General features: G+C 44.9%; 1 protein-coding gene across 2 annotated transcripts in view; it reads right to left on the bottom strand.

Annotated features, from left to right (window-relative positions):
* Positions 1-22,608, bottom strand: part of ELK1 (ETS transcription factor ELK1) — a 37,288-nt gene that overhangs the window by 5,260 nt on the left and 9,420 nt on the right. For both annotated transcript variants that reach the window (XM_040324360.1, XM_040324359.1), the window contains 3 exons: positions 12,078-12,506; positions 8,526-8,921; positions 3,944-4,045 (listed from right to left, as the gene is read on the bottom strand). In XM_040324360.1, coding sequence (XP_040180294.1) covers positions 3,944-4,045; positions 8,526-8,921; positions 12,078-12,506 — 927 coding nt within the window. The remainder of the gene's footprint in view (positions 1-3,943; positions 4,046-8,525; positions 8,922-12,077; positions 12,507-22,608) is intronic.

Genomic DNA, 22,608 nt, shown 5'->3' with positions numbered 1-22,608 from the left:
CACCACCCGGGTGCACTTAGACTGGGGAGCCGGGTCAGGAAAGACCACAGTTGGTATCATGGACAACCTACCTGCCGAGGTGGTGCTGGGCAACGACATTGGCCCTCTGACTTCGGCTTATTTACCTACACCTGCTGCTGCTTGTCCCGGGACCACCCGCGTTGCTGGAATCAACCCGCTTGCTGCTGAGAACAGGGTAAGACTACCTTCCCCGACATGTACTGTAGATCAGGCACAATATCACAGTCTAAAATGGGAATGTGACAAGTTGGCCAGTGAGAAATCAGAGATGCAACGACACTATGTCATGTATTATGAGATGTCCCGTGGCTTGAACATTGAAATGCACAAACAGGCGGAAATTGTCAAAAGATTAAATGGGATTTGCATCCAGGTGGTGCCGTATCTGTCCCAAGAGCATCAGCAACAGGTTTTGGGAGCCATTGAGAGAGCAAAGCAAGTGACTGTTCCAGAATTGAATTCTATTCTTCACCGTCACCATCAGCTACCGACCTGGTAAGCCAATGGGAAGGCCGACAGACTGTCCAGGCAAACGGAACTTTTACCCTAACAGCAGACCGGACATCCCCAAGTTGATCCGAAAAGGATCAATCCGGGTCTGCCGGAGTGTTCCACAAAAGGGGAGTAGTGTAACGGACATATGCATGCTGCCGGGACATCGATAATCTTCATGCAGGGGGACTACAAGGAACTGCATGGCTTGTCACAATTGGATGTACCACATTGTATTCTGAGCTCAAAGGGTTAACTGGACAAAGAGTCTCTTTCACTGCTGAATGCTAATGTACTCTTCGCATAGCTAATGAACTCTTTTGTGGAGGTAACAGGCCTCCTGTGAGGTGTATGCTGATGGGATTATGTGTGAGTGATAATTGTTTTAAAGGTTAATTGAATTCTATTGTCTGATCCAGCTAAGGAGCCAAAATGGCTAGCGACTGATTGGCTCAAGGGAGTGTCATTGTTTCAAAGTGCGTGTATTGAAGTCCCCCCTGGGGGGGGGGGGGGGTGTCATTTGTTTCTGTACAGTTGTAACCAGATTTAAGGAGGAAAAATGTGACATTAAAAGTCAGTCTGCTTGACTCTGCAAACGTAGCACGTCTCGTTTCTTGAAAGGGTGTTCGATGGGATATACCGGCGGTACCTGCATATCGCAGCTTGCCAGGGAAAAGGACGTCTCCAACGGCCGATACCCCTCACTACCAGTGGGTAGCCGTTACAATGTGTATAAAAGACGCCTGTCCACAGAATCTCTTTCTTCCATTCAAACCTGTCAAAGAACGTCAAGGACAAGATTTTAGACCTGCATACGGCTGAAACGGGCTACAAGACCATCAGCAAAAAGCTTGGCTAAAAGGAGACAACTTTTGGAGTGATTTTTCGCAAATGTAAGAAATAGAAAATAACCATCAATCGCTCTCAGTCATGGGGTTAGGATGATCATGTGAAAAGTGAAAGCTCAGCCCAGAACTACATGGGAGGAGCTTGTGAATTTTCTCAAGGCAGTTGGGATCACAGTCACCAAATGATTGGTAACACAATATGCCGCCATGGATGAAATCCTGCGGCGCTCCGCAAGGCCCCCCTCCTCAAGAAGGCACATCTACAGAAGAACACCATCCCTACAGTCAAGCACGGAGGTGGAAACATTGTGCTTTGGGGCTGTTTCTCTGCTAAATGTACAGGCCGAATTTGACGCATTGAGGGGCCAATGGATGGGGCCATGTATTGTAAAATCTTGGATTAAAACCTTCTTCCCTCGGCCAGAACCTGAAGATGGGTCGTGAATGGGTTTTCCAGCATGTCAATGACCCAAAACATATAGCTAAGGCAACAAAGGAGTGACTCAAGAAGAAGCATATTAAGGTCATGGAGTGGCCTAGCCAGTCTTCAGCCCTTAATCCAATAGAAAATGTATGGAGGGAGCTGAAACTTCGAGTTGCCAAGCAACAGTCAAGAAACCTTAAAGTGGAGGTTCACCCGGAAATGTTAATTTTTAACATTAGATTCATGCTCATTTTGTCTAGGGGAATCGGGTAGTTTTTTTAAAATCGAAGCCGTACTTACCGTTTTAGAGATTCATCTTCTCCGCCGCTTCTGGGTATGGGCTGCGGGACTGGGCGTTCCTATTTGATTGACAGTCTTCCGACAGGCTTCCGACGGTCGCATCTATCGTGTCACGATTTTCCGAAAGTAGGCGAACGTCGGTGCGCAAGCGCCGTATAGAGCCGCACCGACGTTCGGCTTCTTTCGGCTACTCGTGACGCGATGTATGCGACCGTCGGAAGCCTGTCGGAAGACTGTCAATCAAATAGGAACGCCCGCTTCCGAAGACCCATACCCGGAAGCGACGGAGAAGATCTATCTCTAAAACGGTAAGTACTGCTTCGTTTTTAAAAAAACTACCCGATTCCCCTGGACAAAATTAGCTTAAATCTAATGTTAAATTTTTTTTTTCGGGTGAACTCCCGCTTTAAGGATTTAGAGAAGTTAAGTAAAGAAGAGTGGATCACAATCCCTCCGGGGATGTGTGCAAACCTGGTAACCAACTACAAGAAATGTCTGACCTCTGTGCCTACCAGCAAGGGTTTCTCCACCAAGTACTAAGTCATGTTTTGTTTGGGGATCAAATACTTATTTTACTAAACTGCAACTCAATTTACAATATTTCATGTGTTTTTTTTTTCCAGAATTTGTGATTGATATTCTGTCTGTATCATTTAAAATACACCTATAATAAAAATTATAGATCCTTTATTTCTTTGTAAGTGGGTAAACTTTTACAAAATCTGCAGGGGATCACCACTGTACTTGTTCTGGGGCAGAGATTGGGGGAAGTACAAAAGCCATTTAATCAGTAAGAGAGCCAGGCCACTGGCCTTTTCAGAAAGAGAATTCAGCAATGCCATTCTTCGTATTTCTTTGAGCACGGGTTTCCTTTTAAAAATATAAGTCTGAACAAAGACAATTAGAAAAGTATAAAAGCAGTAAAATGTAATTTCATGCTAGTGGATTCTAGTGACAGCTTCTACACTTAAAGTGGTTGTAAACCTCAGACATGAACAAATATGAACAAAGCATATCACTTTATAGTATGTACTTGTCTCAATCCAGAGCACTAAGTGTAATTTCTGTCCGCTGTCCCGTTCCTCTGCTATAAACTTGAGTCACTGCTGACAAGTTTTCCTGACACCAAGAGGCCGTGTACCATAACCGCGCGGTACAGGAGATTCAGTTTGCTGTTCCCGGGGCCGGACTGAAAGGAAGTGAACACTCAGTGTGTTCACTTCCTGAAAATATACAAAATGCCCAGACGGTGACCCTAAGGGGTAAGGTTACCTCTGGGCGAGAGGCTACTGTAGGCAAAATATGTTCACTTCCTGTCAGTCCGGCCGGGAACAGGAACCTGATTCTCCTGTACCGCGCGGTTATGGTACACGGCCGACCGGACTGCAGGAGGACGCAGCGGTGCGGCAAGGGCCCTCCCTGCTGGGGCCCCTGACCAGCTCGGGGCCCCAGGCAAATGCTTGCTTTGCCTGTCGGGTTCCGACGGGCCTGTAGGGGAGGGAGCTTCAGCTGATTGACAGCCTCAGCTCTGTTCCTGTGTGAAAGGGGGGGGTGTCTTTTCCCTCCAATCAGATCTCAGAGCTCTCCTCACTGATGTAACTTCAGCTCTCTGCCCCCTGTTTTTTAGAGCTGAAAGATACTGTGTAAATTCTGCACTTTGAATAGTTGTAGGGGACAGATGGCTTTAGATAAACAGGCACAACTTAGGAGGATTTGTTTGACCTCTATGTATCACCTGAGGCCAGTCACCTTACTGGGTATATGTAAGGGTTTACAACCACTTTAATAGACAAATGATCTAGTTGGTAGATTAAACTGTATTTATACTTCACCAACCTTGTATGAAACAAAGCATTACCTGGAAGGACAGCTTGGCTGGACTCCGGGGAGCAATTGGGCTGAGTGTACTCCAGAAGTGGATGGAAGGAGGCAGGGAGCTTGGAGTGAGCAGCAGAGGAGTCTGAAAACACAAAGATTAAAAGGACTTTCAATTATTGTTTCGTAATGAAAGTGGACTTTATCTAACAGTCTTTCTGGCTTTTTTTCTAAGGGCAAGACAAAAAGTGCAGTAACCCTTGGTATTCAATCCCAAATGTATTTTTACTGTTGTGATTGTAGACATCTGAAACCTGGCTTCTAAAGACACTTTGCACATTATTAATTATTTTTGCACTGACTTAGGTCCTGCCTCTGAATCAATACTACCCCATAGCTTGAGTGGGTGGAGCCGCTTAGAACTATAATGAGAACATCCAATGATCACAATATCATTATAAGGCCCCTTTCACACTAGACGGATCTGTCGCAGCGGAGTCCGCCAGCTCAACAGGGGATCTCTCCGTGGATCTCCGCTGAGCCGGCGGATGACAGGTCCCTCTCTGCTCACTGAGCGGGGAGGGGCTTGTCCAGCGCCGCTGTCTCCTATGGAGAGATCTGTCCATTTTTATCAGATCTCACCCAATGCAATCCGCCATGGATGGATGGCGACGTATCGCCATCCGTCTGATTTTAGCAGATCAGATTGGGTCGGATGTCAGCGGACATATCTCCGCTGACATCCGACGCTCCATAAAGATGTATGGAGCGGCCGCTCAGGTCCGCCAACAAAACTGACATGATATTTGGGGAGACATCTGCTCTTCTATGTCCAGCTTTATTGCACAAACCGGTAAATCTATTTTTGCTGCTAATTTGGTAAACAAGGTCTGTCTTGAATTTTGATGGATATACCCTGTAGGCAGGGGCGGACTGACAATTAATGGGGCCCCTGGCAATAGGAGATTATGGGGCCCCCGGGCAATAGGAGATTACGGGGCCCCCAGGCAATAGGAGATTATGGGGCCCCCGGGCAATAGATGATTATGGGGCCCTCGGGCAATAGGAGATTATTGCCCCCCCCCCCGGGGAATAGGAGATTATGGGGCCCTCGGGCAATAGGACATACTGTCCCTGGTTTTACTGAGGCTGGCAACCCTGATGGGGCCCCCTAGTGGCATGGGGCCCTCGGGCAGTGCCCGAGTGCCGGAATGGTCAGTCCGCCCCTGCCTGTAGGTCTGTGTTCACCACTGAATAAAGCAATTTTTGGGTGTATTTTGTTGAGCTAATGCTTCCTGCTAACCTGCAGCTCTAACAGCAAGGGTGTACAGATAGATGTGAGGAAAGTAGAAGGATCTAACCTTAGGGTTATTTATTAAAGCTGGAGGGTGCAAAATCCATCTCACTGCTTCATAGAAACCAATCATCTTCCAGGTTTTACCATACCTGTCAACATTTTGAGATGGGAATGAGGGACACCTACTAGCAAACGTATGTATGCATAGGACACGCCCCCTGTCACACCCCCTCAAAAAAGGTTAATCAAATACCACTACTATTCCTTTATATTGGCTTTTAAAATTTACAAACGTAGCATCATAGAATTTGGATGAAAGTTTTTGCACTGGGAAACACTTTTTGAAAGATAAAAAGTGCATTTTATATAGATCAGACCAAGATGAGAGACAAATGAGGAGGAAAGAGGGACAGAGGGACAGTGCTCCAAATCAGGGATAGTCCCTCGAAATCAGGGAAGGTTGGGAGCTATGGTTTGAGGCTGGGTTCACACTACTACACTACTTTCATCCTACTTTGCTCTGTGTTCAATGTTTCCCTATGAGAGCGTCTTGTAGCGTCCTACACAAGTCGGTCCGACTTTGAAAATGCTCCCTGTACTACTTTTGGTCCTACATTGATCCTACTTCAGGCCCATTGAATATCATTGAAGTCGGACCAAAGTAGTATCCTGTTCATGAAAGTAGGATGGATGTAGGACCAATGTAGGATAAATGTAGGACCAATGTAGCAGAGCAAAGTAGGATGAAAGTAGTGTAGTAGTGTGAACCCAGCCTCATTGAACAAGCTGAGGTTAGAAGTTGATTGGCTACCATGTACAGCTGCACCAGATTGTGAGTGCACCAGCTTTAGTAAATCTACCCCTTTATGTCTTGTCACGAGGCACTGGTGGTACAAAAATATGGCATTGCCTACATCTAAAATTTTTGTCACAGCAAGAGGTTTGGAAAGATGGTTGGGAAAGCAGATACTGAAGAGTTCCATAAATCCATTTAGGAAGTGCTGATATATACGTTTGGTGCTAATCTCCTGAAGATATATATATATATATATATATATATATATATATTGCATATTTATTAACAAAAGTACAGAAATTGGGAGTGTAGGTGCAGGGGCGGACTGACAACTCATGGGGCCCCCGGGCAATAGGAGATTATGGGGCCCCAGGCAATAAGTGATTATGGGGTCACACAGTATACACACATACAGTATACATACACAGTATACACACACACAGACACGCAATATACACACACAGTATACATACACACAGAATACACATACACTCACTGAAAAGGTACTGGAAAGGCAGGGCAGCTATAATCTTGGGATTTTTTTTTTTCCATACTGTCTCTGGTTTTACTGAGGCTGGCAACCCTGATGGGGCCCCCTAGTGGCATGGGGCCCTCGGGCAATGCCTCAGGGCCCGAATGGTCAGTCCGCCCTTGTGTAGGTGATACTGCAACACTTTGCATGTTGATCCAGGCAGCGCTGATAGCACAGAGTATACTGGCCATACTGCCTGCATGAAGGCTGATGTTTTGCACTCCTGATAGGAGATCTTGTGAGGTTTAGGGATGCTGCAGAACTCTATTAGCTAGATTCAGTAAGAGTTAGGTCGGCGTATCAGTAGATAAGCCGACCTAACTCTGAATCTGCGCCGACCTAGGTTTAAGTGTATTCTCAAACAGAGATACACTTAAACCTATCTAAGATACGACGGCTTGCGCCGTCCTATCTTAGGGTGCAATATTTTGGCTGGCCGCTAGGTGGCGCTTTCATTGCGGTCGGCGTAGAGTAAGTAAATCACTAGTTACGCCTATTCACGAACGTACGCCCGGCCGACGCAGTACAGATACGCCGTTTCCGTAACGCATTATCAGGCCTAAAGTTATTCCATCTTATAGATGGAATAGTAATGTTAAAGTATGGCCGCCGTTCCCGCTTCGAAATTCGAAAATTTTACGTCGTTTGCGTAAGTCGTCCGTGAATAGGGATTCACGTTGTTTACGTCCACGTCTAAATCAATAGGCCCGTGCGGCGGACTTAGCCGCAATGCACACTGGGAAATGTAGGCGCCCGGCGCAAGCGCAGTTAGAAAAAAAATGTCGATCACGTCGGGTCAAGCCTGTTTATCATAAAACACGCCCCCTCAGCCAAATTTGAATTAGGCGCCCTTACGCCCGCCCGCTTTAGGCTACGCCGCCGTAACTTAGCAGGCAAGTACATTGTGAATCATGTACTTGCCACGCTAACTTACGGCGGCGTAGCCTAAATGCCTTAAGCTACGCCGCCTTAAAGTTGCAGCCATCTCTCTGAATCTAGCTAAATAAGTAAAGTAAGGCAACATTATCATTTAAAGCTGCCTGCTACGAATCTCCTGATAACATTTCTAAAATATACTCCTTATTAGCAAAAGTGTATGTTTTGGAAAGGCAAGCAACAATGGGGTAGATTCAGGTAGCAATTACGCCTGCGTATCCATAGATACGCAGCGTAATTGCTAAGTTGCGCCGGCGTATCGACTTTCTGTATTCAGAAAGCTCGATACGCCGACTGTAGCCTAAGATATGACTGGCATAAGGCTCTTATGCCGTCGTATCTTAGGCTGCATTCTGACGCTGGCCGCTAGGTGGCGTTCCCGTAGTTGTCAGTGTAGAGTATGCAAATTGCATACTCGCGCTGATTCACAAACGTACGCGCGCCCGGCGGTCGTGTTCTACGTCGTTTGCGTTCGTCGCTTTCGTCGTAAGGCTGCTCCTGCTATTAGGAGGCGCAGCTAATGGTAAGTATACACGTCGTTCCCGCGTCGCGATTTTTGAAATTTACGTTGTTTGCGCAAGTGAATCGTGAATGGCGCTGGACGCCATTTACGTTCACGTCGAAGAAAATGACGTCCTTGCGACGTCATTTACCGCAATGCACGTCAGGAAATTTTCCCGACGGAGCATGCGCAGTACGTTCGGCGCGGGAACGCGCCTAATTTAAATGATCCACGCCCCCTACGGGATCATTTAAATTACGCGCGCTTACGCCGGCCCCTTTTAAGAAACGCTGCCGCAAATTACGGAGCAAATGCTTCGTGAATGAAGCGTAGCTCCAGTAATTTACGGAGGCGTAGCGTAAAAACGGTACGCTGCGCCGCCGTAGTAGTGCGCGCACCTAGCTGAATCTACCCCACTTGTGTGAGCCCATCTAGGCAGCACTGATAGCTGTACAATCCTATAGCTCTGCCCTACTCTGACCTGCTGTAAACTTTACCGGTTTGAGATAAGGGGAAAGCACATTCTGAAAATCCATCAAGTTCTGTTTTGTGTTTCACTCACCAGTGAATGAGAAGTGATGACTGACGATGCACTCCCAGGAGCCAGCAAAGAGTTAACAGCAGCATTCATCTTTTCCTGTCCAATCACAGTAGAGAAGGGGATTTCCAGGTCTTTTGGCTTCTTCCCTTTAACAGGATGTCCTTCCTGTGGCGGGACTGGTGCCTCCTCTTTCTTCTCTCCTTCCTGAAGATCGTCCTTAGCTTTTACTTCATCTTTCTCTGGAGAATTGATGACAACCAAGATCTCCTGAGCCAGCGGCTGCTCTGAGCTCATAGTCTTTATCTCAGGAAGAGATGCCAGAAAGACCTGGGGTTCGGAGAGGTCTTCTACATCGGAGGATGCATCTTCAAGAGAATCCTCCACTTTGATATCCGGAGTTGGGGGGTCCACTGTGACCTATGGGAAAAGAGACATCAATATGTGCCAATGCCTTATGGGAAACCAAAAATATAGGTAAAACATTAGTCAGAAAATGATGTCCTGCTAGATCACTTCAGGCTGGCCTCTTTTGCAGATATAGCTAATTAAAACTTTAAAAATAAGTGTCTATACTGTTTTAAACTCAGTAGTACACTGTCTTATCCTGCTCTGCACATGCATTGGCATTGTGCTGAAAATCAGAGTCACTAGAGGCCGATCTGTTGACAGCCTAAAGATTTACTGCTGTTCAGGCTCTCTGGGTTTCAGCAAAATGGCTGCCTCCAGCAAGAAAAACCAGGAGCAATGCTGGAGGCAATTTATAGCACACACTAATTTTGGTAGCATAATTGTTAATGTGGAATGTATGTTCCTTGCTAAAGAAAATTATTTTTTATTAAAGGGGTTGTTAAGGTTTTTTTTTTCTAATAAGGACCCCTTCACGCCGATATACGTCGGCAGAATGGTACGGCTGGGCACATCCACGTACATAGCTCTTTAAGCCCAGCCGTGGGGGCGGGCGCGTACACGCGACCCGGTCCGAAGCTCCGTGACCGTGGCCGTGGGACTCGCGGACCCGATCGCCGCTGAAGTCCCGCGATCGGTCCCCGGAGCTGAAGAACGGGAAGAGCTGTGTGTAAACACAACTTCCCCGTTCTTCACTGTGGCGCTGTCATCGATCGTATGTTGCCTTTTATAGGGAACCACAATCGATGACATCACACCTACAGCCACACCCCCCTAAAGTTAGAAACACAAATGAGGTCACACATAACCCCATCAGCGCCCCCTGTGGTTAACTCCCAAACTGCAACTGTAATTTTCACAGTAAACAATGCAATTTAAATGCATTTTTTGCTGTGAAAAATAAAAATAAGAAAACTATCCCCTATTTTGTAAACGCTATAAATTTTGCGCAAACCAATCGATAAACGATTATTGTGATTTTTTTTACCAAAAATAGGTAGAAGAATACGTATCGGCCTAAACTGAGAAAAAAAAATGTTATATATGTTTTTGGGGGATATTTATTATAGCAAAAAGTAAAAAATATAGCATTTTTTTCAAAATTGTCTCTCTATTTTTGTTTATAGCGCAAAAAACAAAAACCGCAGAGGTGATCAAATACCACCAAAAGAAAGCTCTATTTGTGGGGAAAAAAGGACGCCAATTTTGTTTGGGAGCCACGTCGCACGACCGCGCAATTGTCTGTTAAAGCGACGCAGTGCCAAATTGTAATAACCCCTTGGGTCATTTAGCAGCATTTTGGTCCGGTCCTTAAGTGGTTAAAGAAGAATTCCAGTCCTATGGAAAACAGAATATTGTAAAAATTAAGATCTCCTAAAATGTTTAAACATAATTAAGTGAAACTTCAGCCCAACTATACACAGGTGAAATTAATTTCTGTCAACTGTTTTACTCGACAAACTACCAGTAATTGTAAAACTGTTCAACTGGTATTCACACAGCCCTGCCCACTGTTCAGCTAGGAAGGTGGCACCATTATTCACTATTGCACCACCCAATGCCTTGCTGAAAGATACAAAGTTGAGACAGCATTGTGCAATACAACACAAGTGGAATGTCTCAGGCCCGATACACACGACCGAGTTTCTCGGCAGAATTCAGCCAGAAACTCGGTCGGAGCTGTATTCTGCCGAGAAACTCGGTCGTGTGTACACTTTTCAGCAGTGAAGCCGACAAGGAACTCGTCGGGCCGAAAAGAGAACATGTTCTCTATTTCCTCGTTGTTCAATGAGGAAAGTCGGCCCGCCGAGATCCTCGGCGGCTTCAACACGGAACTCGATGTGTTTGGCACGTCGAGTTCCTCGGACGTGTGTACGGGGCCTCACTGTGCACTCTACACCATGTTAATTCTCTTTAGAGCTTGCACTCAGCATTAGCAGAAGCTAAATATTTATTTCAGAGATCTTCGTTTGTGAGAAGATGATGATGTCTAATAACAAAATCACTTTAACATCTCCCTAATTTTACCACAATATGGAATAAGAGTCCAAAAAGAGACCTATAAATATCTTATTAGAACTTTTTTGTTCTGTATAGCTGAGGATTTGTAGCTCTCTCTCCCAGCCAACCACACCCAACATACACCCTCCATGCCATCTCACTAGTCCAGTGATGGTGAACCTTGGCACCCCAGGTGTTTTGGAACTACATTTCCCATAATGCTCATTCACTCTGCAGTGTAAATTATAAAGGCTAGAATAATGGACAGCCGCACTTCCAAAAAAACTCTTGGCCATGATTAAGCACTGACCGCAGTGTGAAACGCGTAGGCTGCTATCTCCACTGTTTTGCTGTACTTTGTAGTGCATTTGTCATTTTTTTTAAATATTAATCTGGTTAACACAGAGTGTGATGTCTGGGCATACAGCCAAGATAGTTAACATTGCTGATTGGAGGAATAGCACACACCCCCTCTCCTCATAGGCAGAGACTCTCAGAGCTGTTTTGTAATAGGAGCTGCTCTCTGCTACTCTATTTTAGCAACCTCCTTTGACAAAAGATTCAGGCTGCTTTTGTCTAAAAAGTCAAAAAATATGTCAGAAGTTCTCAGGCTGATTACAGAGGAACCGTTCAGAAGAGAGCTATAAGACTTAGCTCATTTAAAGAGATAACAAAATACTGCAGATATATGTGCCCAGCTCAAATGTCAAAAATCGGGTTTACATCCACTTTAAGGGAGATGCACATTAACAACGAATGCCCTGTACACACGATCGGACTTTTGTCCGACCAAATTCACATCGGAATTCCAACGGAGGAAAAGCAAACATGTTCTCTATGTAAACTCCGATGGAATTCATCGGAATTTCCGATCAAATTACTCCAATGGGGCATACACACGGTCGAAAATTTCGATGGAAAAAGTCCGTCTGATTTTTTCCATCGGAAATTCCGATCGTGTATACGAGGCATTAAAGACTGAAATAAATCTAGATGCAATGTATTACATAATAATCTAACTATAGGCAAGCTTAGTGTCCTTTCAAACTTTAGCACCTCTGGAAATGTTTCCTGATTTCATAAAACTTGCTGCATAGACTGAAACAGCCCTTTAAATATGGAAGTAGTAAAGTAATAAGATCACGTGACATAATATGTAGACATTACATGTAGTTGAAGTTCTTTGCTGCTGTGGATGTTGACTTCCAGAGAAAGATCTGCATCACTCTGATCCATGGACTCATACTGGGGAAGGTCAACGCTCTGACTCCCGACCTCCTGCAGGGGAGGAGCTTCAGTTGGAGGCAAAGCTTCCAGTTTGCTAGTCCTGGAATGCGTGGTGGGTGGGGCCTGCAGAGACTGGATGGTGAAGGTGGAATACAGGCCGGATCGCATATACTCATTTCGGCTGGTCTTGGGGCTGCTCCTCGCCATCTTAGGGACATATAGGGAGCTGTCTCCAGGCTTGAGCGATTGGACCAGTTCATTCACAGACTCCCTACTTTTTCCATCATCCTTGGAGGCCTCTCCACAGGGATCCGGATAACACACAAACTTGTACACAAACTTTTGCCCACTGACTTTCTTGATAATGTTCTGAAGAATAAACAAAATGGGTAAAGACTAATGTCAGTTGTTGTTACGTGAAGCAGTCAAAGGCCTTTACAAAAGTAGGGACCTTTCAATATTAGAGATAACAAAGTTACAAATGTTGCTCAGTCAGATAAAAAAAGTTATTTATTTGTAATGTTTAAGCTACATTCCGCTTAATATTGATATTTTTTGGGTTGTTGGCAAATGGAAAAATATTCTAGCTTCTGTTCTCTCGGAGACTCAAGTGAAGATATCTCCCCACCAAAATTCTTATTCCGATGAATGGCCACCAGGTCCCTCTTTAATGTTGATTGGACCGTGGGCAAAAAAAATCTTGGGCCCCCCCATGCAATTTTTCTCTCCACCTGCTCTGAGACATACAATAAATATCAGCTAGACTTAAAATCAGTTTACTGTATCAGGTCAGGCAGTGATTGCGATTGGTTGCCAGAGGTTACAGCATATCATTACCACTTACTGACTGGTTGCTAGAGGTTACAGCACACATTACGGCTCACTGATTAGTTGCTAGAGGTTGCAGCTCATGATTTCTTCTTGTTGATTGGTTGCTAGAGATGACTGTACAGTAATACTGCTCACTGATTGGTTGCTAGAGGTTACAGCACACCATCTCTTCACTGCAGAGGGGCATGATATACATATGAATGCCGCCTTTATTTACATATGAATGCCGCCGGCTTGGCTATTTACATATGAATTCCACTGCTATTTACATATGAATGCTCCTGTTTTTTACATATGAATGCCGCTGGCCTCAGATATTTACATATGAATGCCGCTGCTATTTACATATGAATGCTTTCGTTATTTATATATGAATGACGGTTATTTACATGTAAACATGGGGTCTGCAGGTGAGTCATCTGTACACAACAATAGGGCAGAGCTGGGCAGCATTAGTAGCAGCAATATACACTGAGATATCGGGACACAGCACAGGACTAAAACTTCAAGGGACGGGGGAATTTAAACTGGGATAGTTGGCAAGTTTGAGGCAGCTGCTTTGGGTCCCACAACAATGAAAGGGCCCAGTGCAGCTGCCCCTTTTCCCTGCCTTAAAGACGGCCCTGATGGCCACATCAATCTTTAGACCAAAGGATGGCGTCACACCTGTCACTTTAATGAGACATAATGACCTCTAGAATAAAAAACTGTAAAAGCCAGCCACCTGCATCATGGCCTTGTTGGTGGAGAGACCCAAACAACTAAAAGTAAATCCCAACAGTGGAGTCTCTGAAAGGTTTATTAAGCCAGAAGGCGATCACCCACCAGTTTTCACCTTAGACCTAAATATACGTTTTAGGTGGGAATCACATTGGACTTCATGTATCAAAATATCAGCACAGAGAGCTGGGGCTGATGATAAATTCTGAAAAAAAAAACTGTTTTTGTTAAAGCCCGACTCCAGGATATTAGCAACTTCCCCTACCATTCTGTCCTTCCTCCACCTCTAACTAACCACCGGTAGAAAAAAAAACGTATCCAAATGCTAATTATACTTACCTACTCTTCTTTTTCATTTTCTTCCTGCTCCTTTTACAGGTATCCACATCACCAACTGCATAATGTGAATACCTCCTTTTGGTTTGGTGGAGGCAGAACAACCAATGGCCAGGTCCTCTCTCATAGGCTTCAAAGGCAGGAGAACTCACAGGGATGGTGAGTAGAGATGCACAGAACGGTTCGCCGGCGAATAGTTCCCGGTGAACATCGCTTGTTCGCATTCGCCGCCGCGGGCGAACATATGCGATGTTTGACCTGCCTCCTATTAATGGGACCAGTGCCCAAGATGATAACAAGCAGGAAAAAATGTCTGGTCCCCAGGGCAGCACATTAACTTGGCTCATAGGAAACTACAACTTTCATCCATAACACTGTGGAATGGCTTATGAAAAGATGTTTGGAATCAAGACTGAGGTGTAAGTTGCCTAGAGTTGGATTTTAAAGGATAAGTTCGGCTTTGTGAACATGTTACACCCATATTTAGGCCTGATTCACGCCTATGCATTTTTAGTGCTTTTTGCATTTTGCTGATTTGTACTATAGTCCATTTAACATGGTTTCCTATGGAACATGTTCTGTAGTTCAAATCTGCAAAATTCAAAAAGCACTGAAAATGCATAGGTGTAAATCAGGCCTTAGGGTGTAACATGTAACAAGTCCATCATCTGCCTGCTCTCCCCGCCCCTTTCCTGTGACAGCAGGTCGGGGATCTTCTCCCTGCTCCTGCCACCATAATTTCCCTGTGTCCGCCCACACGGGCTCATCATTCATTCACAGAGTTCTGTAAACTAATCAACTACAAGTACCGTCATCCTCTGCGGCTGATGGCTTGTAGTTCTCAATGTACTACAAGGGCACTGGTGAGAATCCTCATAGTTCATTGAATCTTCCTGGACTGAAGTAACTGCCTGCTAGAATCAGAGGTATGGGCAGTCTGTTAAAGCGGGGGTTCACCCTAAAACTACTTTCTAGTATTACAATGTCCCGACACATTACAATACAATTATGCCTATTTTGTTTTTTTTTATGCTGTACATACCTCGGTACAGCTAATTCACCCGCGGCTTCCGGGTTGCGAATCCTGCGGGAGTGGGCGTTCCTAACTTGCTGGTGATTGACGTGATGACCAAAAACGAGCTCCCCCCGTCGCGTAAGCTGCATCACGATTGCCGAAAGGAGCCGAACGGCGGTGCGCAGGCGCAGTATAGCGCCGACTCGCCGTTCGGCTTCTTTCGGCAATCGTGACGCAGCTTATGCGACGGGGGGGAGCTCGTTTTTGGTCATCACGTCAATCACCAGCAAGTTAGGAACGCCCACTCCCGCGGGATTCGCAACCCGGAAGCCGCGGGTGAATTAGCTGTACCGAGGTATGTACAGCATAAAAAAAACAAAATAGGCATAATTGTATTGTAATGTGTCGGGACATTGTAATACTAGAAAGTAGTTTTAGGGTGAACTCCCGCTTTAAGCATTGCACCCACGATCAGCAGATCTGCCTGCCCATACCTCTAACTCTGTTTCTAGCAGGCAGTTACTTCAGTCCATTAAGATTCAATGAACTATGAGGATGCTCACCAGTGCCCTTGTAGTACATTGAGAACTACAAGCAGATCGCGGGTGCAGTGTCAGACTCCTAAAAAAAATAGATAATAAATGCAAATTTTTTAACCTGCAAAAAAAAAAATTTTTTTTTCAAAGGTGAACTTATCCTTTAACTGCACTTTGCGTTGATGCGTAACTATTTTCATCTGTAGTGTTTGCATACAGGTATCTTTCGTTTTTTTATAGCCGTGACTATAAGATGTGTACATACAACGTATCAGTTTAAAAGCAGACTCCGTCATGAACAAGCACAGACCTATTTTTAGCTACAGCAAGTGTTCAGAGTGAAGCTGAATACATTATATACATTAGTACAATTTTGATTTCAGTACATTCGACCACTTGACGAACAACATCCACATACACTGTTAGAAATTCAAAAATTCAAATGAAAACATTTCCCATCCTGCTCCTAATGCCGCGTACACACGATCATTTTTCGGGTTGTAAAAAACAACATTTTTCAGGCTGTAGAAAAAACGACGTTTATTTCAACTTCATCATTAAAACGGCCTTGCCTACACACGATCGTTTAAAAAAAATGCTCTAGCAAAGCGCGGTGAGGTACAACACGTACAACGGCACTATAAAGGGGAAGTTCCATTCGGATGACGCCACCCTTTGGGCTGCTTTAGCTGATTTCGTGTTAGTAAAAGACGATTTGCGCTTTTCAGTCTGTTACTGTGTGATGAATGTGCTTACTCCATTACGAATGGTAGTTTTACCAGAACGAGCGCTCCCGTCTCATAACTTGCTTCTGAGCATGCGCGGGTTTTTCACGTCGTTAAAGCCCACACACGATCATTTTTTACAACCCGAAAAACAACATTTTTTAAAACATCGTGAAAAAATAGAGCATGTTTGAAAAAAAGCCCCCACACACAATCGTTTTTAATGACATTTTTAAAAAAACTTCGTTTTTTACAACCCGAAAAATGATCGTGTGTACGTGGCATTATAATTTTCTCATCACTGGAGTTGAAAACAAATGCCCATTTGACCCCACCTGCTTAAAAATGCTTTGTGCATCTTAACCCCTTGCTGACCGCCTTATAGCAGTTTTACTGCTATAGGGTGTCAGCTGTACTCAGGATCACAAATATAACTATATTTAAAGAACACAGCCTGACATAATACAGTTTGGAGTAGGAAGAGCAGAAGGTGATGAATCACAAGTAACATTGCCATGTTGTTTGGAACCTTTTTCTATTTCACATGACAATGTATCATTTTGAACTTGTTTTGGCTAGAATGGGGAAGGGCTACACCTCTGCTATGCTTTGATTCCCCTTGTATGTCTAGAGCAAGGGTGGGCAACTGTGGCTCTGGGACACTCAGGTCTGCTATTAGAAATCACAAGGCAGCTTACATCCTACCTGATAGGAGGAACCTTTTTTTTTTATATCAAATAATTTATATTTTTTTAATAATATATAATAATAATTGACAGGAGGACCTAGATTCATCAGTCCCTGAAACCCAGACATTCGGGGTATATCGGTATGGGGTAGGGACTTCAAAATATCTCTATTCGCAGACGACATTGTCCTTACCTTGACCCAGCCTAGGGTATCCCTGCCCAACCTCCACACCAAACTCGCAAAATATGGGGTGCTCTCGGGTTACAAAACGAATCCAACGAAATCCATGGCCCTCCCACTTAATGTCCCGGAGGAAGAGCTTCGCCACCTGCAGTCCAATTTCCCTTATAACTGGGAACGGAACTTCCTTAAATACCTGGGGCCAGATTCTCAAAGGACTTACGACGGCGTATCTCCACGTACACCGTCGTAAGTCCGAATGCGAGCCGTCGTATCTATGCGCCTAATTCTTAGAATCAGTTACTCATGAATTTGGCCAAGATACGAGCGGCGTAAGTCTCCTACGCCGTCGTATCTTGGGTGCATATTTACGCTGGCCGCAGGGGGCGCTTCCGTAGATTTACGCGTTGAATATGTAAATTAGCTAGATACGCCGATTCACAAACGTACTTGCGCCCGCTACGCCGTTTACGTTAGGCTTACATCCGGCGTAAAGTTACCCCTGCTATATTAGGCGCAGCCAATGCAAAGTATGGACGTCGGAACAAGCGTATCTTTTTACGTCGTTTACGTAAGTCGTACGTCAATGGGGATATGCGTAGGTTAAGTTCACGTCACAGGCATTGAGCCGGTATCTTAGGAAGTAAATTCGATGTGATACTGAGCATGCGCTCGCATGCGCCGTACGATCGGCGCTTCATTAACATGGGGTCACGGCTCATTTGAATGCATTTGAATGCAACACGCCCACCTCTTCCAAATTTGAATTACGCGGGCTTACGCTGGCCCATTTACGCTACGCCGCCGCAACTTACGGAGCAAGTGCTTTGTGAATACTGCACTTGCCTGTCTAAGTTGCGGAGGAGTAGCGTAAATAGGATACGCCACGCCCGCACAAAGATATGCCCAGATACGCGAATCTGGCCCCAGGGGATTAACCTTACACCATCCTTTGTCACCCTATATCAGGCTAATTTCCCCCCTCTGTATAGGTCAATCAGGGAACTAGTTCAAAAATGGAAGAACCATCATATCTCACTAATGAGGCGGATCCCATCTATTAAGATGGTCATCCTCCCTAAGCTCCTATACCTGTTTCAGACGTTGCCAATACCCGTCGCCTTCAGTCATATACGCAAGTTGCAGGGTGACTTGCTGCAATACGTGTGGAACTATAAAAAGACACAGGATATCCCGGTCGGTCATGATGGCGTTGCGATTATGGAGGCCTGGCCTTCCCCAACCTTCCCCAACCTAGTTAATTATTACCAAGCAGCCCAACTGCGTGCCATAGTCTCCTGGTCACCAAGCGGTCATACAACAAATGGACGGAAATAGAGACAATCTGGCTAGCACCTGTACACCCGAATTCCCTTCTATGGAATGTGGAGGTAGACACTAGACGACTGGGGCGCAAGCTGTCCCGCAAAGGCGGGCTTAAATATGACTGCTCACTGCTGACCTTCCTCTGCAGCCCAAAAGTACCTGCAAGCCTTACCCACCAGATGTCTTGGCCTTGGGCCTCGCGGAACTTGTTCCACTTTGGTCATCTAGTGCAGTGGTCTCCAAACTGCGGCCCGAGGGCCGAATGTGGCCCTTTGCTTGCCTTTATGTGGCCCTTGGGGCAATTTTCAATTGACTGACACCAATGATGGGACACCATTCCATCTACTACTACTGACATCATCAATGAAGTACTAATCTCCTCATTGATATCAAGAATGGGTCACTATTTCTCTCATTAAAACCAATGATGGGGCACTGATGTCGGGGCATTTTCTACTCTCACTGGGCACAGTCCGGCCCCCCCTAAAGCCTAAAGGACAGTAAACTGGCACTTTGCTTAGAAAGTTTGGAGACCACTGATCTAGTGGATCCCAGATCCCGTAAATTACTGCCGTTCTCGGAACTCCAAGCCAAACATGACCTACCCCAACAGGTGTTCTATAGCTACCTGCAGATTAGACATTATGCTCAGACTATAGCCCCATGCCTGCAATTCTCCTTACCCTCCCCATTTGAACGCATCATACTAGAAGGGCGTACACGTAGAGGACTGATCTCAGACATATACCAGATCCTAAACGCGTATTCTATACCAGTACGGGGCAAACACGCTTATATGCTCAGCTGGGTGGGAGAGTTGGGAGAGAAACTCCCTGTGGAGGCCCGACCGGCGATCTGGAGTCAGGCTGCCAAGAGTTCCCTTTGTACCCTCTATAAGGAAAACGCCTATAAAATTCTCTTCTTTTGGTACCTGACTCCAGACATACTAATAATTATTAACACGCCTCTTTGAGGTGCCAATACCTATGTCAACAAAATTCTTCCTGTTCGGCCTGTCTCAACTGAAATTAGCCAAACCATATAAGAAATGACTTAGACACATTCTCACGGCAGCAAGGTGCCTAGTTGCTCTACAATGGAAAAAAAACATCACCCCCTACCCAGGAAGCTCTGTACTCCAGGGTCAAAGATGTTGAACTTATGGAGAAAATTACGGCCATGATACGAGATAGGCTGGACGACCACGACAGGGTCCGGGAGAGGTGGCATCTTCGGGAGGATCTGTTGTGAGCCGGTAACAGAGTCAACGCGGTAACCTAATGTCTCCCCCTATCTTATTTCTCCTATTTTCTTTCCCCCCTTTGTTTTTCTCTCCCTTTCATTTTCTTTCTCTCTTCTGCTTGGCAATTTATCTGTGCACAGATATATGAGTAATTGGTCTTAAGATACTGTTTACTATGCTTGTTTTTATAAGCAATGCTACTAAGTGAAGTTGATATATATATCATGCACACAATGCGAAGAAGGTCTCTTTTTTCCCTCTCTGACGCGTTTGCGTATACACAGAGAATTGTTTTATCCCTGTATTTGCTTTTTCTAACTTTATATGTATCTGTGTAATGATAATCTTTTTGAGATAACTAATAAAAAACGTTATTTAAAAAATAGAGTGCGATCTGCTGGGAGACCGGAGATTCAGGTAAGTAAAACTGTTTCTCCTCCACCCTAGACAAAATGAGCTATTAAACCTTGTAACCGCAGGCCCACTGCAAGGGATTATTGTTGGGCTTTAAACCCTTGACACCTATAGGTAGATTCACATACAATGGCCTAACTTTAGGGCGGCCTAGCCTAGCCTTTTTAGGCTACACCGCCGTAAATTAGTTAGGCTAGTAGTGATTCTCAAACCACTTACCTGCTAATTTTCGAAGCCTCTATACCATCCACACACTATGATGTCTATGGATTACACCCAACCGCTATCCTAATGTCATTCTCCGCTCCTCGTGAACGGCAGCTAACACCAATGAATTAAAGATGGTCGCCTCTCCACCCAACTCTCATACCTCTTCGGATGTCTTCTTTTTTTATTTATTTTTTAAGGGAATGGGCGTAAGGGCGCCTAATTCAAATGACTTGGAGGGGGGCGTGTTGTATGGAAATGAGGCTTGACCTCACGTTTTTTGAAGTTTTTTGACACTGCGCATGCGCCGGGCGACTACATTTCCCAGTGCCCATTGTGGCTAAGTAGGCCGTACGGGCCTATTGATTTTGACGTGTACGTAAACTACGTAAATCCCGATTCGCGGACGACTTGCGCAAACGACGTAAAAAATTCAAACCTTGCGGCGGGAACGGCGGCCATACTTAACATTGTTATTCCACCTCAAAGGTGGAATAACTTTAGGCGGCCTATCCCTTACGGAAACGACGTAATGCGACGTAAAGCCGGCCTATCTTAGCTTTGTTTAAGTGTATTTCTGTTTGAGAATACACTTAAACAAACGCCTGCGTAGATTCAGAGTTAGGTCGGCTTATCTACTGAAAAGCCGGCCTAACTCTTTGTGAATCTACCTACTAATCTTCACAACAAGTGTAGACCTATCTCTGTCCACGTAACAGCCTCCAATAGGAAAGGAAGTGAGGAGAAAATCTCCCCAGCATGGACACATACAGCAGGAGCCCACACTCCATCCAAATCAAATTGAGCTGTAAGGTGTATGGTAAGGCCTCATGCACACTGGACATTATAAAAACAGCAGTAGCGTTAGCTGTAGAATGCTGCGTTAAAAAAATCAAGTTTTGCAGTGTTTTTGCATTTGCTTTTTTTGCATTTTTTAGAAAGAGTATACTCCCACAAAATGTAAAACAAGGATTAGTCAGTGCTAAACACATATCCTACAGCTGCTGGCAAAAAAGAGATATATATAACCTTCGTGGAACGAATGTATATAAATTTGCAGCACTAAAAAAATCTATGAAAAGTTCATAAACTGTGAATCTTAAAGTGCAAATGGTCTTTAAATCCTCCCACATTAGCTAAATGTCTCACTCACCAGAAACCCTGGCTGCTCATTTAAAGTGTTTTTTCTACCATCCCCTCTGTTATAGTACATGATGTGCCCAGTATATGTGTTTAAAAAAATTAATAACCTGCTATAAGCCTTAATTTATAGTGCCGTTTGGTGTTCACAGGACCGGCCGCCTCTCTCCTCTCTTGATCTGACAGAAAACAGAGCACCTGAGAATCTCGCACTGATGTCAGCCAGGAGGAGGAGAGAGACGGCCGGTCATGTGAGCGCCGATCGGCGCTATGAAAAAGGTATATAGCGGCTCATTTAAACAAAAAAAACACATACACTGGGGGCATTATTTACTACAACAAAGGGCATGGTAAAAAAACTGCTTACTTATAAAAGCAGCAGGAGGGGAGGGCCGGGGAGTGAACAGAGCTGACAGGCAGGGAGGGAGGGGAGGACAGAGGAGAGCTGCGGAGGACAGAAGCACGTAAACTGACCACAGTATCAGGGCTCAGCAGCCATGATAAACTGTAGTCAGTTTACAGGGGGGAGGGCAGAACCAGGCAGGATCAGACAGGTATTTCAGATGATACACAAGGCCAAATTACACAGCACAAGCACTGTGCTGTATAACCTGCTTTAAAGGAACAGGATCCAATTTTTTAGGGTTACAAACACTAAATGCAGCAATAACACATAACACATAAACGCTGAATATACACGTTTTCAATGTTAGAGCGTTTTTTACAGCTGAAAAACTTCCCCTCAAATGCAGTCATTCTGGGTTTTCTTTCTAGCCTAAAAATGCCCCTGCCCAAAAAATGCTGATAAAAGCCTATGTGTGCATGAACACATAGGATACCATGCTGGGGAGTTTACTGGCTGTAGAGAAAAAAAACGCCCAAAACAGCAGCTGTAAAAACGTCCCAGTGTGCACGAGGTCTAATGCCGCATACACACGATTAGAATTTCCGCCAAGAAAAGTTTGATGTGAGCTTTTGGTCAGAAACTCCGACCGTGTGTAGGCTCCATCTGACTTTTTCTGTTGGAATGTCTGAAAGCAAAAATGTGAGAGCTGGTTCTCAAAATTTCCGATTGTCTGTATGCAATTCCAACGCACAAAAATCCTAC

This window comes from Rana temporaria, chromosome 9 (genome assembly GCF_905171775.1).
Source record: "Rana temporaria chromosome 9, aRanTem1.1, whole genome shotgun sequence".
Lineage (NCBI taxonomy): Eukaryota > Metazoa > Chordata > Amphibia > Anura > Ranidae > Rana > Rana temporaria.
The sequence above is the reverse complement of the archived record's forward strand: the minus strand, read 5'-3'. Positions and strand labels throughout refer to the sequence as shown.